Source organism: Prosopis cineraria, unplaced genomic scaffold (genome assembly GCF_029017545.1).
Source record: "Prosopis cineraria cultivar Desert tree isolate PC_DT_omini unplaced genomic scaffold, ASM2901754v1 PC15, whole genome shotgun sequence".
Classification (NCBI taxonomy): Eukaryota; Viridiplantae; Streptophyta; class Magnoliopsida; order Fabales; family Fabaceae; genus Prosopis; species Prosopis cineraria.
In genome coordinates, this window is record NW_026555346.1 from 374,769 (window position 1) to 396,151 (window position 21,383).

A 21,383-nucleotide genomic window follows, 5' to 3' on the forward strand; every position below is an offset into this window, starting at 1 on the left:
TTAGTATTTTAAGTGATGAATTTCAAACGTGTGACGTGAAGGTTGAGTTGCATAATTTTATATTTTAAAATGCCTATCGCGATTTATTTTTTTAAATTAATTTACATGCATATACATCCATTGTATTTAGTTATTTGATTGATGATTGAAGAAGGGTGCAGTAAGAGAGAGCTAGCAAGGCCAGCACGCAGGGCATTTAATCTGGCGGTATGATTCTCGCTTAGGGTGCGAGAGGTCCCGAGTTCAATTCTCGGAATGTCCCACATTTTGCACTTCAAAAATCTCAGTGGGCGAGGTTGCGTCAATCAGTTCAACTGTCTCGTCCAACTGGTAAAACTTGTCAACTCGTTCACCATGTTCCTGCCGCTTGCACCACCTACAAGCCAATTCAATCCTCCTCATTTTCCCGCAAGCAGCAAGGAGCAATCATCATCCAAATGAAAATTGTGAATTTTAGGGCGCAAGCATACTTTAATGATTACAGTTCTTAACAAAAAGAGTTAACACGAATCCTAGTTACTATATTATATAGGAGTATATATTAAAAATCATCAAATCTAATATTATCATATTAGAGATCAGCGAGAGTCAATGCTACTTGTCCCATTAATTAACACGAAAATGAAATTAAATATGCCAGGGAAAGCCAGCTTATGGTGAATGAAATCAAAGAATAGTGATTCGCATTCCAGCGAATGGCAGGCTTCGCGTCGGATTCGGTCATTCCTATTCCTCCCCATAAATATTATAACTACTAAAAAGAGAAGTTAGGTGGGGGAATGACCACCGCAAGCCGTAGTGGCAAATCATCGAAAGTGGTCAAAATTCACAAAATAGGAAAGAAAATTAAAAGGATGGAAAATGGCCCCAAACCAACTGCGGAACCTGTCTTCCTCTGCCCGCGACAGGCGTCTACTTAACAACGCGCCCCCAGTCCCTCTGGTATGTTTATAAGTGTCTCCGATTTTTCTTTCCTATTTCTCCCTTTTCGACTATTGTTCGTGCCGCTTTTCTGCCTTTGTGATTCCCAATACCTATACTTTCTTCGAATTGGATTTATCATGTAGATTCAGTTGACAGTGTGGATTCTTTTGATTCAAATACTGGCTCTCTCTCTCTCTCTCTCTCTCTCTCTCTCTCTCTCTCTCTCGCTCCTGGTTTGATGCACTAAACGATTATTTCCGTTGTTAAATTTGAACTTTGGGACGTAAAGCTTCGGGCTTTGTTGGCGTGTTCTCGTTGGAATGGTTCAAAAATTGATCAGTGATCATTTTCTAGTTGCCTTAGTTTTAATTGTTTTGTTGAAAACCGGAAACAAAAAGAGAACAACTTGTATTGAGAATTCCTTTTGTCTCTGTTATGGTTATCCGAGCACTGCAATTTATTGTGTTTCCAGAGCTGGAACTCATTCTACTGGTAGTAAATGTGATACGGCGTTTTGTTTACTCTGCAAACTAGTGTTTTGCTTCTATAAATTTGTTATCTTAACCTGGCTTTTTCTAAACAACTTGCATTTTCACTTTACTATAAAATGTTTCATTTATTTGTGATACTGGCCGTGTATTAGTTCAATGGAGTTGCCTCCACTCAATGTCAAATGTCACGGCTTTTCATTATAGACATTTTTGAGTTCACATCAAAATCGTAGTCACAAATTGACCGAGCTTGATTGGTTCATTTACCTTTAAGGAATACAAATTCCTGATTCCCGCTTTCTCTGTGTCATGGCCTTTCAGAGGCTGCAGAAACTGAGGACTTTAATTAGAGAAACAGAAAATGCCTATCTTTGACATCTAATAATTTTCTGCCAAAGCTGCTGCAGGTAATCAATCTGGTCATTGATGTGGCCCTTATATTCTATATTCAGCAAAAATCTTAAAACAGAAGATGAAAAAGAACTAAAAGGAGATATGTCAGGTGCAATAGATCCCTACCTGTTTCAGCAGCCATCAATTAACATGGGTTGCCATCCTCCTGCCTTACCCCGCTCGCGATTTGTTGAAGTAAGTGTCGTCTGATGTTTGCATGGTAGCTTTCTGTTTAGTTTAACGTGAAAATAACCCCTTTCTGCTTTGACCCTTGGCAAATGACCCATTGCAGCTTTTGGCAATCAGCCCCTTGAATTTTGAAATGTGGCAATTAACCCCTTTCTTTTTTGAAGAAGTTAAAAAAAGCAAGGAAATCAGATTAATTAAATTGGCAATTTGGTAGAACTTAATTGCACAAATGTGTTTCATGGTAAATTTCTCTCGGATTTTTTATCTTGGGCAATGGCATTTTAATCAGTGTTTATAAATTTGTCAAATTTCAATTTCAATGGAATGTGTTATTTTCTAAATGTTGAAGTTTGAATTTGTTAATTGCCAAAAGTAAAACAATACGAGGTTATTTGCCAGACAGTTAAAGTTGAGTTAATTTAATTTAGTCTTTGGTTTCTACGGTAAATTACAAATGTTCTCTCTTTATCTATTATATCTTAAACATGTTTCATCGCTATCATGCTTATAGGTACCTCACATAAACCAATCATACACATGGGATTGTGGTCTTGCTTGTGTATCGATGGTTTTGAAAACCATTGGCGTCAACAATTGCAATATCCAAGAACTGGCTGAACTATGCTGCACAACTAGGTTTTTCTTCTACACAGTCTCAGAACTCCTAGCTACCATGTTATGTGAGATGCTTGAAGATTATGGAAAATGCTTTTGATCTAGTTCATTACGTTTTTCTTGTTTGCTTAATTGAAGTTATTGAATGTGTTTACTTCTTAGAAGTAAATACTAAATCAGAAGATAATCACAATTTAAAATAAAAAAATATGTAATTGACTTCTGCTTCATCTCATTCTTGGCTACTACTGTTCAGCATTTGGACTGTTGATTTGGCGTATCTGCTACAGAAGTTTTCTGTCCGTTTTTGCTACTTCACAGTAACTTTTGGTGCAAATCCAAACTATTGTGTTGAATCATTTTACAAGGTAATTCACTGTCATCATGAAACGTTCACAAGCTCTCTATCGTTTGCTCAATCACACCAATTCATTGCACATTGAATATAATAGTACTTTCATTTAGGTCAGAAAGTGGTTGTGATATATTTGAGTCATAATATTATTAAAGAGTACATTCTTTTGACGCGCGTAACTAAAAGGTATTCCGTTACTTGTCATTAATTATGCCATCTTGCCTACCTTTTTTTATTAGTGGCGGTATCTCTAGAAAATGAATCCAATTTCCCTTCTTCCTTTAAGCTATATGTTTTGTAGTGTCTTGATTTCATTGCACTGATATACCATTTCAGGCTTTTAGCATACGTTCAATACATTATTTATTTGCAATAACATAAAAAGATTGTGTTTTCAATATTGTACAGGAGCAATTACCTAATGATCTGGAGAGAGTTGATAAGCTATTTCAGAAAGCAGTGGAGGCTGGAATTAACATACAGGCAGGGTGCACCTTTTTGGACTTCCCCGTAGCATGAATTTTTTGGGCCAAAAGTTCTCTTATTGTCAATTATTGAAGAAGTAAAATATCAGATCATTTTTAATTGCCACTCCTCCTGTGAATTAATGTTTCTATTAGTACATTTATTTTGATGATCAATAATTAAAAGGACTGCAATGAGCTGCACGTTTACCATAATATTAATATTTTCCTGCAGATATATGATAATTGGAAGAAACTGACTAGCAGAATGTTATGTTCATTGGTTGGTCAAGTTTGCTGTTTAAAATGATACGAAAATGAGATCAGAATTACTTCTCAAGCATAATCTATTATTTTTCATGATTACGAGGACATATATGCAAGACTAATGATAGAGTTAATGAGCAAAGAAAACACTAGATCTAGAAATATCCCAAGATGCAGGATACAGCATAAGTAACAGAAAATCAAAAGAGGAAACAAACATTAATCTGAAAAACTTCACTTAATCTCACAAATTATGGGATCGATCTCAAGCTTTAGTATAATATATATTTGTTAATAGCTTTATTTTCTTTAACAAAACATTTCATCTTTTACAGTGTAGATCACTTAGAGGAGAAGAGATTTCTAGTCTAATATTGTCTGGGAAATACATTGCTATTGCATTAGTTGACCACAACAAATTGAGGTATAGTTTCTTTGACCTATTTTTCCTCACTGGCTTGGACACATAATCTGCATGACTATACTCATAATTCTCTGCAAATTCAGATGGCACCTGGGTTTAACCATGACAATTCATTGGTATCCTCCATTGTTACTGAATTTTACCCCACCATGCCATATAAAATCCTTTTTTATCGTGTTCACTTCACTTTCATTATGCCATTTTCTTTGGTGATGGACTGTTCTTACACGCTTTTATAGTTTTTGGTTTTAGTCATGTGTGGCAAGAAGATGCTCCAGTCCCGGCCATCTTCTGCGACAACTCTGGCTACACAGGTTACTACTGATATATTGGTCTTTTTCCTTTTAACTATTTTTAATTGTATTCTATTGATTTTGAAGGTATTCCTTACAAACTTCCTCCATTTGTAAATAGTATCAAATTCAGTGAACACCTATGGTATTCATATCGTAGTTGTTGTGAAGTACATATGCATATATGGAATTAAGTAAATTACAAAGACCTTTCCTGAATTTATTGAAATTTGATGGTCCTCTCGTCTACTTTCATAATCAATTCAAACTTTCTTTAAATTTTGTTAAATAAAGAACTTCCCCTCTATTTTTGAAACTTTCACAAACCTCTAAAGCAGATATCATATCATATAAACATCAATTGAGTTTTTTTGAAATTATACACATCTCTGATCTATTTTTAAAATATACAAAATCCTCCCTTGAAAATAAAAGAGAAGTATGTGCAGTTTCACAATAATTCAAGGGAAATTTGTCCATATTCTTTGTTTTTAAAAGAAGTTTGTTCAGTTGAAAAGTAGATGAGAAATTTTGTAATTTAACAAAACGTAAGAGGATCATGTAATTGGTAGAGAGAGAGAGAGAGAGAGAGAGGTTCATGTAATTTGCTTTTTTTGTCTTTAAGGGAGGGGTATTGGTTTTGAAAATAAAGGATTCATGTAATTTCAATAAAATTTAGGGCATGTCCATATAGTTTATTTTAAAAATATTTAATTTCAAGTTATGGGTACTGCAAAATTATGGAGTTATGTGTATGTAATTAAGATAGGAAAATCTGAAGCGAAAGAAAAATCAAACTCAATTGAACTGCTGAGAAATTCTGTGGCAGACTAAGTCAAGGTAACACAATGCTTCGCATGTTGATGATGACAATAATGATGATGATGAAAAAAGGGGATCTGGATGGTCTATGTGGTGCGGGTATTCAATTTAATTATCTCACCTTAATGAAACAAGGATTAAATTCTTCTCATATTTTTTTTTGTTGTTGCAAACTAATCCATTGGTAATTAAAAAATTGAAACTACCCTATGCTCAGCCGACTTAGTCGGTTCCAACTTGAACACCCCCCTTTTAAAATTATATGAAAAGGATTATTTATTGGTCATCAATGTCTCACACCATAGGTAGGATAAGGCATCTCATGCTTTTATAGATTATACTTTGCTGTTTTTCTTTTAGGAGTTTTTTCTATTTGTTTGCTTTACTTGTTTCAAGCTTTGTACTTGCCTCTCCATTCAATATATATATTGCTGTTGCTATGTTAGGACTCAGGTGTACTCCTCCAGTCTTATTTGGAGGACACTTTCTAGAAATAATTTTTGGTTCAAAATACAGGACACTTTGTAATAATTAGACTTTTTTTTTCAATTTCACCCTTTTTAATTAGTGTGAAGGTATTTAATATAGTTGTATCTTTATTTAAAGCAAGGGTAAAAATGAAAGGATATTTCATTTTTTTATGATATAAAAAAAAAGGGTTAAAGGGCAAAACTGCCCTGGAACTTTTTTTCCAAGGGCACCTGGCACTCTGAACTTGTTTTGGGAGCATTTTTGCCCAGAACTTTTCAAAAAAGAGAGCATTTTTGCCCCACCGTTAGAAATTACGAACGTTGACCGTTAACTAAATTTTGACCAAGGGTTAAATAGCATATTTGCCATGGAACTTTTTCTTCAGGGGCGCTGGGTATCCTAAACTTTTGTTTGGAGTTTGTTTACCCTGAAAGTTTCAAAAAAAGAGTAATTTTGCCTTGCCTTCTTCATCCTCCTCCTCCTCTTTTTCCTCCTGCTCCTTTTCCACTAGTAAGCTCCTACATTACCATGGATTGGAGTTTAAATGCGAAGTTGTGAAAAGTAAGTGTCTGAGATTTGTGACCTCACAAGAAGTTTCGCATCTAGCTCGACACTTTCCACCCCCAAAAATGGTCACTCAAGCCCATGATGTTGCTGCTTTGTCCATCAAAGGCAAATCCACCATTCTTAACTTCTCCTAGATTGCCTTTATTCTCCCTGCATAACGTCCAAGCTGCTGCTTTTGCCATCACCACCATGGTCAATTTTGATGTTGTGAAGTCCTCAAAAGAGTTCGAGTTAAGGTCGGAGTTCACGGAGTAATCATAGTTAAGTGAGATAATGGAATTGTTGAATATAGAGAAAGAGAGCTTTCAATGGCTGAGTTCATATGGATTGACTCAACGGATAGTTGATTGTCTCTAGGTATAGGTAGGAGTTCGGATGATTTGAAATTGCTTATTGTTTATGGAGTTCTTCTTCTTCTTATTATTGATGTTAATGGAGGTGTTCTTGCTATCTAGGTGGTTTTTTTTTTAAATGCCGTTTGGCTACATATGGCAATTAAAGTCAAAGTAACGGTCAATACTAATGGCAGGGCAAAATTTCTCTTTTTGAAACTACGAGGGTAAACAAGCTTCAAACAAAAGTTTAGGGTACCCAGCGCTCCTGAAGAGAAAGTTCCAGGGCAAATATGCTATTTAACTCTTAGTCAAATTTCAGTTAATGGTTCATGTTTGTAATTTCTAACGGTAGGGCAAAAAGGGTCTCTTTTTGAAAAGTTCGGAGCAAAAATGCTCCAAAAAAAAGTTCAGGGTGCCACATACCCCTGAAAAAAAAGTTCCAGGGCAATTTTGCCCTTTAACCCAAAAAAAAAAAATATTCTTAAGATTCATGAAATAGTTGAAAGTTCCTTACAATAAGGACCAAAGGGAATATCTATTAAAAAATGACCAAGGGGATTAAATGGTAATTTAGTTTTTAAATCCCCCCAAGATTTTGATTGCTTTCCAATTATCAGAAAAGAATTTTTTTTTTTAATACATATGAATGCAATCATTCTCCCCGTTTCATGTCCATGCATCTCTTAAGCATTATGTAACTAACCGATTTCTAAGAAGACAATTGCCTTTGACAGGTCACTATGTGTTGATATGTGGGTATGATGCTGGGGCAGATATGTTTGAGATTAGAGATCCTGCGAGTTCTAAGTACCTTCTTCTTCCTCTTTCTACTGACTAGAGTATATTTTGCTCTTTCACCTAGATGCTAAAATTTATCTTTCTATGAGAAGATTTGGTCATGATCATGTGTACCAGTGTCGTTGGATTACAATCTCCTTTAAAATTATTGTCTATCTGGAGTAATTTATGATTAAATTTGCAAGAAATGATCTTGTAATATCATTTTATTTCTAAGCAATTAGGTGAAAGCAATGTTACTAAACAATTAGTCACCTTTTTTTTTTTTTTTAAATCATCATCCATGCCAATGAGTTGTCTGGCCATCTTTATGATTATATAAATTCAATATTCCCCAACTTCGTGTAGGAAACACAAGAGGATATCTTCAAAGTCCTTGGAAGAAGCCCGCAAATCCTTTGGTACAGATGAGGATCTTCTCTTGGTACGTAAATGAACGGTATCTCATACCTTCATTAAAGGCTCGTTTGTTACACAGAATTGAATGAAACGAAAGAAATAATTTTGTAGATGAGATATGTCTCTTGCATACCATGATGAATCTTTGATAGGAGAAAAGTAATACTGTTCCAGTTGAATACTGATAAATAAATATAACATATATTGATCTTTGTACAGTGGAATGCGAATCCCTTTCTTGTGTTGATACCAAATGAGTCATCATGCATTCTGCGAAATAGTTTGAAACTGGAATGAGCAGTTGTTACACAGAAATGAATGAAACGAAAGAAATAATTTTGTAGATGAGAAATGTCTCTCACATCTCATGATGAATCTTTGACACGGGAAAATTAGTTTAAAAAAAAAAAAACTGTTCCAGTTGAATAGTGATAAATAAATATAACATTTATTGATCTTTGTACAGTGGAATGGGAATCCCATTCTTGTGTGACACCAAATGGGTCATCATGCATTCGAAGTAATAGTTTGAAACTGGAATGAGCAGGGGAAAATCGAGTTACTTATCTGTGATGAAACGAAAGTGTTCTTAACTGTCATGGTTCTATGTAACTCCGAGAAGTTTGCTTTTACTGTCTGTTATTTTGACTGTTAACTTTTGAAAACTCAATCGATCCCTTAATCTCGTGCTGTGCTAAACTTTGAATTCAATGTCAGATGCTGTAATAATGCAAATTTCATCATCTTCATTTTGGACTTCAAGAGGATTTGTTGGCTACTCTTCATTCAGTTTGTCTTGGATATAAGCTTTGTGTAAATCATGATTTGCTCCCTGTATGGGTGTCTCATATGTCTGGTGTTTCATTTTAACAGTAGACGTTGACAACTTTTTCGTAATTCAGTTGATGCTTTTCAGTGTTATAATTGTGATTTTCTTGGGTGGCCTCTCAGATATCTTTGGCGAAGAGCAAAAGCCAACATCAATCTTGTGCGGTTCTGCCCGTTGATGTCAATACTTATTCCTGAAATTCCTTTTCCCTCTGATGCAATGGTTTTGCCAATCAGATTACTTAATGTCATGAATATCCTACACATTCCTTGTTTATAATAGGTGCTTGAAGGGAAAGTGCGGGCCACATTAAATGGTTTATTCTGGGCTGTTGGGATAATATAGATAGGCATGATTTACACTCACCAGTACAGCAATTGTAATTGATTCATTCTCATGTTATGTAAAGCTTGTATTCTTTCTCAGAAACATATGTGGCAACTGTGATGTTGTAAAAGGAAATTATATCACTCTTCCTGAAATAAATAAATGGTTATAATTAATTGAAGGTTTCTTGCCTAGATTGCCATTTCGTTTAAAAATTTCTGCTGCAAATCCTTTGAATATGATAAGTGTGGAGCACTGAAATGCGTGGAGCACCAAAACTGAACCCACATGGCTGATTATTGTTGAGCTCATAATTTCTCCAGGCCTGCCACGTAATGCATATTGAACATGATGAGTGACAGGGACGTGTTTAGAATTTTGGGGGGCTCTAGACAAAATGATTTTTTTTTTTTTTTGGGTAGTATTGGAAAATTTACCGGGTGTCCAAAGAATGAATTGATTCCGAATCTCTATTGTCACTGATCTAATCATCCGTGACGGAAGGAAAAGTAAAAGGATTGAAGCAGAAGAGAAATCCAAGTTGGCGACTGGCGAGGGCCGTTGGAAATTTGAGGCGACTCAGGTTCACCCGCAGAGAAGACGGCATTTAAATAGTTGTGGAAAAGGAAAGGAGGAGCGTCGAGGCAGGAATGGAGCGAGAGCGGAAAGGCCGTTCCATAGTACTGTTGCCATCGCCATTACAAGGCCACATCGCGCCGCTACTGGAGCTCGCAGACATCCTCTTCTCCCATGGCTTCTCCATCATCATCACCCACACCCTCTTCAACTCTCCCAACTCTACTGCCTATCCTCACTTCACCTTCGCTCCCTTCCCCGATCAATTATCCGAATCCGAAGCCTCCACATCCGATCCTCTTCACCTCACCAACCTCATCAACATCAGATGCGCGCCTCATCTCACTCGCTGCTTGTCTCTTTTGTTATCCGATCCCTCCCTCGACCCTATCGCTTGCTTGATCTCCGACGCCGCCCTTCATTTCACTCGATCTGTTTGTGACTCTCTCCATCTCCCCCGCCTCGTCTTGCGCACCGGTGGCGCATCGTCCTTTCTGGTATTCTCTTTGTTCCCCCTTTTGAGACGCAGAGGTTACCTTCCTGTTCAAGGTGCGTTCTTCTGCCTCCGCTTCCCTCACCTGCTTTCAATCTTCCTGCTATTCATCTTTTATATGTTCCCAGAATGTTTCTTATATTCATTGCCAAATTGCTCTCTTGTTTTGACCGGTAGTTGGCTCTATCGAGTATCGATTCAACCGCTGGAAAGAGAAGGGATTTTATTTACGAATGCCATTTTTATTAACATATCTAATTGTTTTAATCATGCTTGTTTCCCTGACTGCTGAATCAAACCAGAATGCCGAGAACAGAAGGAAATTTTTCGATTTTTGACAGGAAAATATTGTTTCACAGGAAGAGCATACGGGAGTTTGTAGATAGGTTTGAATGATTAAATGATAGTATCATTATTTATTTATTTATTTATTAAAGCGAGACAATTCATAAATAATCACAAAATCATTATATATAAAATATATAAATACATATATATATATATATATATATAATGCTAATCACAACAATAGTAAGGACATTAGTAGTTTCATTGTTGTTATTTTAAAATATAGGATCATGTTATTGGATTTGCTTGTGTTGGATATTCAGAGTGTAGAGGGGAAGAAGCCGTGGCAGAGCTTCCGCCGCTGAAAGTGAAAGACCTTCCAAAAATTGAGACAAAAGATCCGGAGGCATTTTATGAATTCGTGTGTCGCATGATGGATGAGCTCAAGTCGTCGTCGGGAGTAATTTGGAACACATATGAAGAGCTGGAATCATCTGCATTGGGGAAACTCACGCTAGAGTTTTCCATACCCATCTACCCGATTGGCCCCTTTCACAAGCACGTCACTTCAGGCTCGCTCTCTTCCGGCGCCCTGATGATCCCGGACGAGAGTTGCATCCCTTGGTTGGACACAAAAGAACCCAACTCTGTTGTGTACGTGAGCTTCGGCAGCATCGTCGCAGTAACCAAGAGGGAGCTGGTGGAGATGGCTTGGGGTTTGGCCGACAGCAAGCAGCCATTCCTGTGGGTGGTCCGGCCGGGACTGGTGACGGGCTCCCCGTGGCTGGAAGCCTTGCCGGATGGGTTTATAGAGAGTCTGGGAGGAAGAGGGCACGTGGTGAAATGGGCCCCACAGGGACGGGTGCTGAGTCACCCGGCAGTGGGAGCATTCTGGACCCATAACGGGTGGAACTCAACCCTGGAGAGCATATGCGAAGGGGTTCCGATGATTTGCATGCCGTGTTTTGCAGACCAGAAGGTGAATGCCAAATACGCGAGCGAGGTTTGGAAGGTTGGGGTTCAGTTGGGGAAGGAGATTGAGAGAGGAGAGGTGGAGAAGGGCATCAAAAGAATAATGGTGGAGGATGAAGGGAAGGCTATGAGGGAGAGAGCGTTGCAGTTGAAAGAGGAGGCCAGTCTGTGTCTTAAACAAGGAGGCTCCTCCCGTCGTTCCCTGGATCGCTTAATCACTCACATCTTGTCATGTAATAGTAATAGACAGTGAGCAGACTCACTGCTACCGCTGCAATAAGCTCGTTTCACTGCATGCGGTTCTCTTGGCGGTTGATTGGGATGAGATTATGAGTCCGATCAATCAACCTGTAATTTCGAGTCTCCAATAATCAAAGTACAAGACGACTCACCAGAGGGACGTGAATTGTAAAATATAAGTTGAGCAAGGGAATGAGCGCAAAAATGGGAAAGCCAGGGATCTAGGCCTATACACGGGCAGGCTTCATCCCCTAACCCAGTACCCGGGTATTGGGCCGCCCGAAGTTCGTCCAATCTTAAAATATTTTCAAAAATATGAAAATAAATTTTTTAATTAACAAAAAATATAATTAAAATCATTTAAAATATCTTTCTTACTAAACTAATTCTAGAATTAAAATTAATATTTTTTAAAATTTTATATGGTTGATAACTAGCCATTATTTTTACATGACATGAACTTACAAGGTTAGAAAAACCAATTTAGAATGATAGAAAATATCTATAATAATCGTAAAAATAAATTCTGAAAAAATAATTCCAGCATCAAATCTTCCAAAATGCCGATCAGCGTGAGGAACAATGGTGCTGTCCACATCTGGGCTTCTTTTGCCTAGATGTTGATGGATCTGTTAACAACCAAGGACAAGCCACTTGTGTTGGTCTTCTTCGGGATAATCAGGGAAAGTGGCTATTTGTTTTTCAAAAAAGGCTAGGTTTTCCACCACTGCTGCTGCAGAATAACATGCTCCGATGGAAGGACTGAGACTGTGTAAGCAAATATCAGATCTCACTTGAAGCTATCAACTTACTCATGACAGGGGTGGAGCAGATCTCCCTCTTCGACAGGAAATTACATCCGTCCAGAACTTTATGTTCCCTGATTGGGATATCCAATTGTTTTTGTCCAGACCAGAATGCCTCAGAGTGGCGGACTTCTTGGCCCAAGATGCTCAACAAGGAGAAGACGACTTGTTACTCCTAAACTCCGCCCCCCGTCCCCCGGGCCGCGGGGGGCAGGGATGCATGAACTTCCTCTTGGCTGATAGAGATGACTCGTTTGATCGTCTTCATTTCTCCAGGCCGTTGCCTGTCTTGTAATTCAAAACAAAACATTGTCATGCCAGTGTTGACTCATGATGCTCCTCAACACAAGCTATCTATTACTTTAGCTTCCACTTTCTGTTTTCGTACCTCGTACAAGTTAACAAAATATCGAAAGCATTAAAAATGGTTAAAAAACGTGCTATAAATTTATAAATAAACATACAAAAATAGTTTTAAAATATAATAAATATTTTATTAACACCGAGAGTCCCGGTGGTGTGTGTGTAGCAATGGAGTAGTCCAGGTTATAAGTAGGCGAAGGGACACGATAATGAGAAGGGAAAGAACTCTTTACTGAATCAGTTTCTATATGTATATTTTCATATGAAGAAAACAATTCAAGGAAACTATCGTGACCTCGCGTCAACGATAGAAATTTGTAAGCCCCTGCGATCAGATTTGAGCTGAGAAACCACCAAGACAGACAGTGAAATCAGCAGGCCTATCTCAATCATCCGTCAAACCTCTGCAGGCATTGCAAATGGATGGCTAGACTTCTGCGTTGTTAACATGTCTTGCATCACACCCACAAACTTGCTTGCTCCCTCCTCAAAGAAGCAATTTTGGAAGGCAGTAGTAACGCCTTGAGATGGCGTCAAGTTTGCTGCATTCTCCGTTACTCTGGCATCTAGGCCACTCTTGATCCAAGCAATATTGTTCAAATCTGTAGCTATAGAGATCAAATCATGACTTGTTAAAGAGGGGGGCTCCGCATAGTCAGCGAACTCAGGACCTAGCAGCGACTCATGAGAATGGCTTTCCTGAGAACTTGCAGAACAGCAGCCATGACCACATTGCACGGGAACCATGGGTTCACAGCCAACATCTTCAAATAGCTTGTAGGCACCTACTTTGAGTTTGGACGATTGGATCAAAGGGCCATGCATTGGGAGCATCCTTGAGTACGTGGATCCAGTTGTTGGCCTGCTTGGAGGATTATAGACACTGAATGCACTAACACGTGCTACTGGCTGACACACGGTAGGATATTCCTCCACTTCAGCACCATGGTTTCTTGGAGGATTATCTTCGTGCTGATTGATACCACCATCCATCCCGACATTTTTAATTTGTGTAGGATTCAATGGAGACCCTGCTGACATGGTTTCTTCGGAAGATGCCTTTATTTTTTCAGGGGCCTCAAGGCTGCCCTCTTCCACGCCAGCTCCCACCGGTATGTATCTTCGAAGATCCAAGCACCTGCGCTTAAGTGTAGAATTCCAGTGATTTTTTATAGCATTATCGGTTCGTCCTGGAAGAAGCCTAGCTATTGCTGCCCATTTGTTTCCATGCATTGCATGGGCTGCAACTATAATACGATCTTCTTCTTCTGCAGCAATTTACATTTCATTAGACTTTGTGAGGCACAAGGTATTCATCATGGTGGACTTTTTTTTTTTTTGGCTCTGCCGAGGCTAATTTGTTCATTGAATGAACACAAGTTTACAACAAGAGAACATATAGCATACAAAGCAAAGAAGCAATACCTAGGAGGAAACATACATACACGTGGAAGGTTTGGTATGAGCTTTCCTTGGAGTGGAGAGGTATCAGCTATCCAGCTTCAACCCCTATCTTCCATCCATTGGAGACCCCATAAAAAAGACAAGACCTAAGTGAAGTTACTTTATTGAAAAAAACCAATCTCGTGCTATTGAGCTGTAAAATAGATCCATTTATCATGTTTTTTTACTGGGTAACTTGATGCAAGCTGTACCTAAATCTGTCCCCACATAAAAATCCATAGATGACATGCGAATTATGAATGCAACAGTATAGAGAAACTCAAGCTTATCAGTTAACCATGTTTCTCATGTTGCTAATACATGCAAACAAAGACATGTACAGGTGAAAAATCAATGAATGCCCCAGAAAGGCAACATTTAAGTTATAGAAATATATGCGTAGTGCATCAAGAAATGAGGTCCACATGATATACAATAATGGCCGAGCAGAAAATACCGACTTTTATGTCAATTATCCCACAGGCCACAGCACCACAGCACCACAGCACAATAAATAATTGATATCCTACCATGAAACTATGTCACACCTTCCACTTTTAAAACGGGCAACAGAAAAGGCAGAATTTATCACATAAAGCAAAGAAGCACTGAAGCAGTATACGGAAAGACAAGTATGATGATCTTTCTTTCCGTAAGTAAAATTCCAAGCAAATATAAAGAATTTGTTCCTAACTTCTGGCCTAACAAAAGCCTGGAACAGGAATTACATCTAAAAAGGTCCAGGTGCTTTGTCCCAATTCCCGATATGGATAAAGTAAGGAGATAATGACCACAAAGAGGAAATAGTATCTCAATATTGTACTCATCAACAAATATTTCCTAAAAATAAAATATTAAAAGCCACATCCACAGATGCATCTGTTAAATCGAAAGAAAATATATATGTAAAGCCTAGATGAGTTTTACTAGGTACCAACAGTCTGGGACATAAGAAATAACATGGCTGCCAGTGAGATGGTGAAAACAAGGCTAGCCAGTCTGAGAAGATTTTACTATTTAATTACTCAAGATTAAATGAAACATACACGTAACACAGTGTCCACCATTTGCATCATTTGTCAAACAATACAAAATTCCAACACTGACTTTTGATATATTAAAACATAATCCTGTTTAAGATGCCAGCTTCATTGGGGCCAAGCTAAGGTGCCAGACCAGGACTTACACAATTGATCAAGCAATATGACCATAAAAATAAAAAAAATAATCAAAGCAACACTAGCAACAGGGATGAAGCTAAAACAATTTGGTAGCGCCATTCTGGCATTTTCCAATGCTGCTTTGATAGGTTCTCACTGCTTAGCGGTGACAAATAACTGGCTGCATTAATTTGAGCCAACAACTTATCTTCTACATATGGAATAAAACATCATTACTATTATTGCGTGATGATCTACTAAGCATTCTTGAGGCTGCAGCAAATATAAATTAGATGAAAGCAATGCACTGTTATATAACTGCCATGCACTAAAAAATTAGCAGGATGAAGATTACTGAACCATACTTTGGACCACTCTAACGGCATATGTAAGTAGATCAGGTATCACTGTCAACACACTCCATATATTTAAAACATAGGATACTAGTCTTTTAGGAAATTATTCAAATAATATATTTATATCAGTTCATTGTTGTCTATCCATCAATCACTTTCCTAAGCCATAATCAATTCCTCTAATCGCCATCCACCAACTTGTCCTAATTAAGTGAAATGTTGATGTTCTAACCAATCATTTATAGCTCTTCATTGGGTATTAGAATTTAAAACTACCTTTGCTTACATCAAACTTCTCAAATGGTGTTAAATCATGATGTAGCGAGTCAAAGATTATGTTGTCTATCAAGTGTTTCCACTCCATTGTGATTACTGGCTTGGTTTCTTCTCCATCTCTTCAGAAATAAAAAAATTATTGTTAGTTTCACATGACGTTCAGTACCTTGGTCACTTAGTTTTCTTAATAAACCACCGAGTTACTAAGCTTATACTCTTCAAAAGTTATTGTTCTAACACACACGTTCACATATAAGCTTTACCTACAAATGTGACCCTGTTGTGGAGATCGGCCTTTGATTTTAGATATTCCCATCTTATGACGTTAAAGAAAGGACCAAAGCAGTGCTAGCACAGAACCACTCAAGTTCCTGATCAAAACAAATTTTATTTAAACATCAAGGGGAGTAAATTGTTAAATTTCAACTAAACTTTAGCATGTAAAACTATATCCTAAACATTGAGAATCAAGAAGCTTCTCTTATATTATTGCCTTTTGGCATCCAAATTAGGGTCAGTCACAATATTAAACCAAAGCAACTAGTGTATTTTTAACGAGACTAGCCAGATCAACAATGAGAGGGTAAATAATAATAAGGTCAGTCAAATGGATATAGATAACTTAAACATTACCCCATAGGAGTTAATCAACGACTTTGTGTACATTCTACACCAACATTTTCAAGACAGATACTAATTTAGCACGCGCATCCATTTTAGTGCTGGTTTGAAGACCATCAATAAAAGATCAAACTTTTTCACTGGAAATGCTCAAGTCAAGCTCAATATCTCATTAGGAAGGGAATGGTGTCTACTCACCCAACCTCCTCTTAGAGAAGGTAGGATGGGATTCATTCCGTGTGCCATTCTTTGCCTTCGGGCTTGGCACGGGACTTCTTATTATATTATATTTTAAAGGCCGTACTAACTTCCTTTTCTTGCCAACGAGTGGTTACGTTTGGGCTACCTTTAGTGAAGTGTTATTTTCAAATGCAGAAACCAGAACCAAAGAGCTGATTGCCATAACTGAAAAAACAACATGATCTCCATGAAGGCATGAATGCAATTCAACTAATATCCGTGTAACGCGTCAGGCGGGGGAAAACCAATGATAAATTCTTATTGGCCTCACAACTTCTCAATGACCATGAAGCCCAGAAATTGGTAAATTATAAAGGGTTTTATTCCACAATAAATCAAGAAATAACATAGAAAATGTAGCGTTTTATGCAGGGATTTTTATAATATTATGATCCAGTTAAATAATCTCGGACAAGATTCCAGAATCATCAACTTGAACACAGAATGAACGGTCATGTAACCCCAAGTCCCCGTCCCCAAGGGTGAGAACGATAATATCAGATAAAACGGATGAAATAAGAATCGGGACCTTTTCCACTTTAAAACAGAGCAAAAAGCTTACGCCAACCATCAAATCTAAAATAGGAATAGCAAGGCACAAAATGAAATCAATTAAAAAAAAAAAAAGAGCAGACAATGACGGGAGAATGACCGTGGAAGGGAGGTTACCAGTAAAGGGCTTGCGTTTAACACCGGGGTCAAGCTGATTACACCAACGGAGACGGCACGACTTGCCGGAGCGACCCGGTATCCCTCGCGCGATCATGCTCCAATTCCTTGCCCCAAACTTGCTGACCAATCGACTGAGAACGGCATCCTCCTCCGGGGACCAAGGTCCCTTCACTCTACCAGCAACGTTTCCGTCTCCAAGCCCAGAAAAGTCGGCGTCGCCTGCAAGGGGTTCCAAGTCGGAAAAACCGGCGACTTCCGAGTCGGCGGCCCCATTGTGGGGAGGTTCGAGGGGAAGAGACGGAGAGGGAGAGGCAGAGCCGGCACGGTCTCCTTCAGTCATAGCGGTTACTTGGTATAGCGAAAGCGTCAGTTTCGTTTGTTTGGTTGTTCGAGTCTCGTTCCCTTCCACACACTCTCTCTCCCTCCCCCTCCCCCCGTGTTGATTTTCTCTCTCTAGAAAAAGAAGAGACTGTGATCTATAAACTATACCTACCCGCCTAACTGCAATTTGGGGCACGCACAAGTAGAATTGACATGCGAAGACCACATTACATCATGGCATGGGCGGAATTACCTCGCTTTTCTTCTCTTTTCTTTTTTTTCCCCCATTTTGTAAGGCGGTTGTTTTTAATCTGCGCCACTTCTTAAATGTAAAAGCATCATTCGAAGATAATAATATTTAACATCAATCAAGAATTGAAAATTTTTAAAATATTATTATAAGATTATAGAATTAATTTAAAAATAATTTTAAATTTAAAAAAATCTATGATATTTCTGCCTTTTTTTTAATTGACCAGGTTCAAGCATATGTCAACAAGTAATCTAAAAGAGTATACTCCTTTTGTTTAAAAATGTAAGATATTTTTAATTAAATCTTACCCTTCAATAAAGTAGTTACTTACTTTTAAACTAACTCTATCTTTTCATATTTACTCCTATTAAATATCTATAATAAATATAAAGTCAACATCAATCGGGATACTTTTAAAAAAAATACAATAATATCTTAAAAAATTAAAAATACCTTACATTTTAAAAAAAAATATCATCTTTTAATAAATAGTTATTTATTAATTAATAAATATTTATTTACATTTAATAAGAAACAATTCGTTAGTTGAAAAGTTTCAGGAAAGAAAAAACGAAAGTACTATAATATTTTTTCAATTAAATTATTTAAATTAATTGCGTAGTCCTACAGTAATATTTTATAATTTTGTCATTCTTTGATATTAATTACTTAGTAGTCCTTGAATGATATTATTTATTTTTTTACACCTCTAATTATCTTATTAAAATTAAAAAGGTATGGTTAAGTTATTGATTTTATCTCAAAATAAATAATATTTTTAATTTTATTCCCGAAGTGAAAAATTTTTAAACTTGCACTACACTTGTGTAAACGACAGAAGGCGCTTGTAAGAGGGAGTAAAACATTAAAATAAAATGATGAAAATCATTCACCAGGGACAGAAGGATGAAGAGAAGCAAAAGAGCCGGGAGTGATGGGGTCGGAGGCCGAGGAAGCCAGAGTTTAGTAGGTGAAGAATGCGGGTTCCATGGAAGATGGGACCGAGTTGATCGTCAGGCGTGTTTCTGCCACCAACCATCCACCAAAGTGCAGATCAGAAGGAAGTATGATTAATTGTTGCAACCGAGTTGGATGGGTGGAGCAGACTGCAGGCGAGCGAAGCCTGTGCCGACCGCTTCGAAGCCCATTCAAAAATGGTCCCATATATTAGAAAAAGAGGAGAAGGGGGAGGGAGTAGAGAATTGAGTTGGGTGCTGTTTGTCCTGACTCATTTACCAAACCTGCGCCCCCTTTTCTCTCCCGTTGATATGGTGGTGATGGATGGGATCCACGTATCAATCCTCTGTGAATCCCCCCGAGTGCCCCGCTGTCCTTCTAATAACACACACTGCTTTCAAATCCCGAATTTATGCGTGAGGTGAGGCACTTGCTCTTGTTGTGCCCTTTCTTTTAGTCCGGACAGCATCTAGCACCCTCCCCCATCATCTGGACCCATCACCTCCTTAATTCACCGGCGCCTCCTATTAAGATTATTGAGGTTGGCTAACGTTTTGATGTCCCCGGCAGTGAAATGTAAACAATCAGGAATTTCACTCTCTTTTCTCGCTATAAATCAATGAAATTGATTGATTCGTCAATCCGTGTGATTAACATGATCAAACACGCAAAATAACAGTGATATGCAATTCCTGGCCAATGAAGATTCATCAAAGTAGATCTCTCGTGTTTTCTTCTTGTTCGCAGTTCGCACATACGAAAGAAAGAACATGACTCCTTGAACGTAACTTTTCGAATGCTTTGATTGTGGCGGCATCAATTATTAATTTTTTTCAGGCACTGTGGCAGGGCATGAGATGAAGTGATCACGTGCGAAAGAAAGAAGGAAAAGACGTTAGAGTTTGAAATATATTCCAGGAACTCGTTGGTGGCCATGCATGCGCTAATTTACTGGCTGGGAACGAAGCAAATTCTCCTCTTAGCTAGCTTGGTGGTGCCCCATTATGTATATGCGCACTTGTGATCCTCTCCTAAAAAAGGAGAGATCGATCTCCTCAAATCTAACTTTGAGGGTTCCAAAAGTCGCTTTCCCCCCCCTCCAAAATCACCATTAATTAGTTTAATTTGAGGGGAAAGCAATTGGTTGAAGAAAATGGCCGTGTGATGATCGCTAATTGCTCGCCTCAACTGATGGAGTACGTCCACATGCTCTGATTAATTGCCGCCCTTGTTCATGCATGCAATACAAGATTACAAGGCCAACTACTGTTCCCTCCCTTTCATTTTAATATACTAGACAACTTTTAATAATCTTGTTGTTTTTATCTATAACACGATTTGCAAAATCTAGACAGTTATCAGTGCAAGTTTCGACAATTACCCCTGAAAAAGCACACAAGTCAAGAAAATACTTAAATATATGTGATGTCTAAAATTTATTTTTCTTTTCATTCTTACTCCCAAATCTCAATTAAAAAAATGTTCTTTTTAAATATCAAGGGTAATTTAAATTTTTTATTTGGATTGATATCCAGAGAAAGAAGAAAGTCAGAAAATTGGGACCAATAAGCATATTGAGGGCCTAGGGGATAGAATTCGTGAAAAGATGAGCTAGTGTAAAGAGACTAGTTAGTTTTATTCATTCGTGCAGAGCAACTGTGGTGAAAAGCAACGGAGGGATGGTCATTGTTTCGACAATGTTAACCATTGGCGGTTGGCAAAGACTGACATAAAATAATAAACTAACCTACAGATGCATGCAAAGGACCTGGAGACACAACCGCCGCGCACTCGTTTTATCCTGTTGATCTCTATTTGTTTGAGGAGAATTTTAACTATAGATAAGGATGTGACTTAATTATTACGTGCTGCGTCACGTGAAGGTACATGTATTATGGGCATGCTACGCTACTCCCACAGTCGTACTCCTCCAAATAAAAAATAAACGATTTGAATACTTTATAAAAATTAAAAAAATAATTAAAAGTAAATTGTGTTATTATAATAATAAAAGATATTATTACTTTTTAAGAGTATACCTTTTAATTAACGACGAGTTATCTTAATTACATTAAATTTATTGTTTATACAGTCTCCCTCAACAATACAATGAACAAGAATATTTTTTTAAAAAGAAGAATTTGATGTTATTGGATCTATCTTACATTTCAGATCAACGCTGGTAAATGAAAAAAGTGGTATTTTTCACTGGAGAGAGTACAGTTTAAGAAAAGTGTTTTTCTTTTAATTAAGGGTTATTTTTGTTCCAAACTACACACAAAAGTTCACAAATAATTCTAGGCTTAACTATGAGTTTATTTTATTTCTCAACTGTTAAAATTTTTAAATCTATCACCTTTTCATTTGTACCGTCTATTTTTTT

At 37.6% G+C, this 21,383-nt stretch overlaps 3 protein-coding genes across 8 annotated transcripts; 2 read left to right on the plus strand and 1 right to left on the minus strand.

Moving 5' to 3' along the window:
* The first annotated feature begins 707 nt into the window (after positions 1 to 707).
* On the plus strand, positions 708 to 9,144 carry LOC129294354 (guanylyl cyclase 1). Of its 5 annotated transcripts, none has more exons than XM_054932651.1 (11): positions 708 to 942; positions 1,814 to 2,003; positions 2,509 to 2,633; positions 2,869 to 2,980; positions 3,376 to 3,450; positions 4,034 to 4,122; positions 4,206 to 4,238; positions 4,375 to 4,436; positions 7,345 to 7,417; positions 7,757 to 7,832; positions 8,759 to 9,144. In XM_054932651.1, exons 2-11 carry the CDS (start codon positions 1,842 to 1,844, stop codon positions 8,831 to 8,833), a joined length of 882 nt encoding a protein of 293 aa, XP_054788626.1. In that variant the 5' UTR covers positions 708 to 942; positions 1,814 to 1,841; the 3' UTR covers positions 8,834 to 9,144. The 5 variants fall into 5 exon arrangements, with proteins under 5 accessions (XP_054788626.1, XP_054788625.1, XP_054788629.1 ...); XM_054932650.1 differs by having other exon boundaries at positions 1,823 to 2,003; XM_054932654.1 differs by having other exon boundaries at positions 1,918 to 2,003.
* A 314-nt stretch (positions 9,145 to 9,458) lies between these two features.
* LOC129294351 (UDP-glycosyltransferase 76B1-like) lies at positions 9,459 to 11,711 on the plus strand. The gene is made up of 2 exons (XM_054932647.1): positions 9,459 to 10,088; positions 10,644 to 11,711. Exons 1-2 carry the CDS (start codon positions 9,614 to 9,616, stop codon positions 11,543 to 11,545), a joined length of 1,377 nt encoding a protein of 458 aa, XP_054788622.1. The 5' UTR covers positions 9,459 to 9,613; the 3' UTR covers positions 11,546 to 11,711.
* A 1,197-nt stretch (positions 11,712 to 12,908) lies between these two features.
* Positions 12,909 to 17,950, minus strand: LOC129294353 (transcription factor MYB1-like). Of its 2 annotated transcripts, XM_054932649.1 has the most exons (4): positions 17,467 to 17,605; positions 16,200 to 16,307; positions 15,937 to 16,055; positions 12,909 to 13,969 (listed from the first exon to the last, which is right to left on the minus strand). In XM_054932649.1, exons 2-4 carry the CDS (start codon positions 16,250 to 16,252, stop codon positions 13,098 to 13,100), a joined length of 1,044 nt encoding a protein of 347 aa, XP_054788624.1. In that variant the 5' UTR covers positions 16,253 to 16,307; positions 17,467 to 17,605; the 3' UTR covers positions 12,909 to 13,097. The 2 variants fall into 2 exon arrangements, with proteins under 2 accessions (XP_054788624.1, XP_054788623.1); XM_054932648.1 differs by lacking the exons at positions 15,937 to 16,055; positions 16,200 to 16,307 and having other exon boundaries at positions 17,467 to 17,950.
* Between the last annotated feature and the right edge of the window lie 3,433 nt (positions 17,951 to 21,383).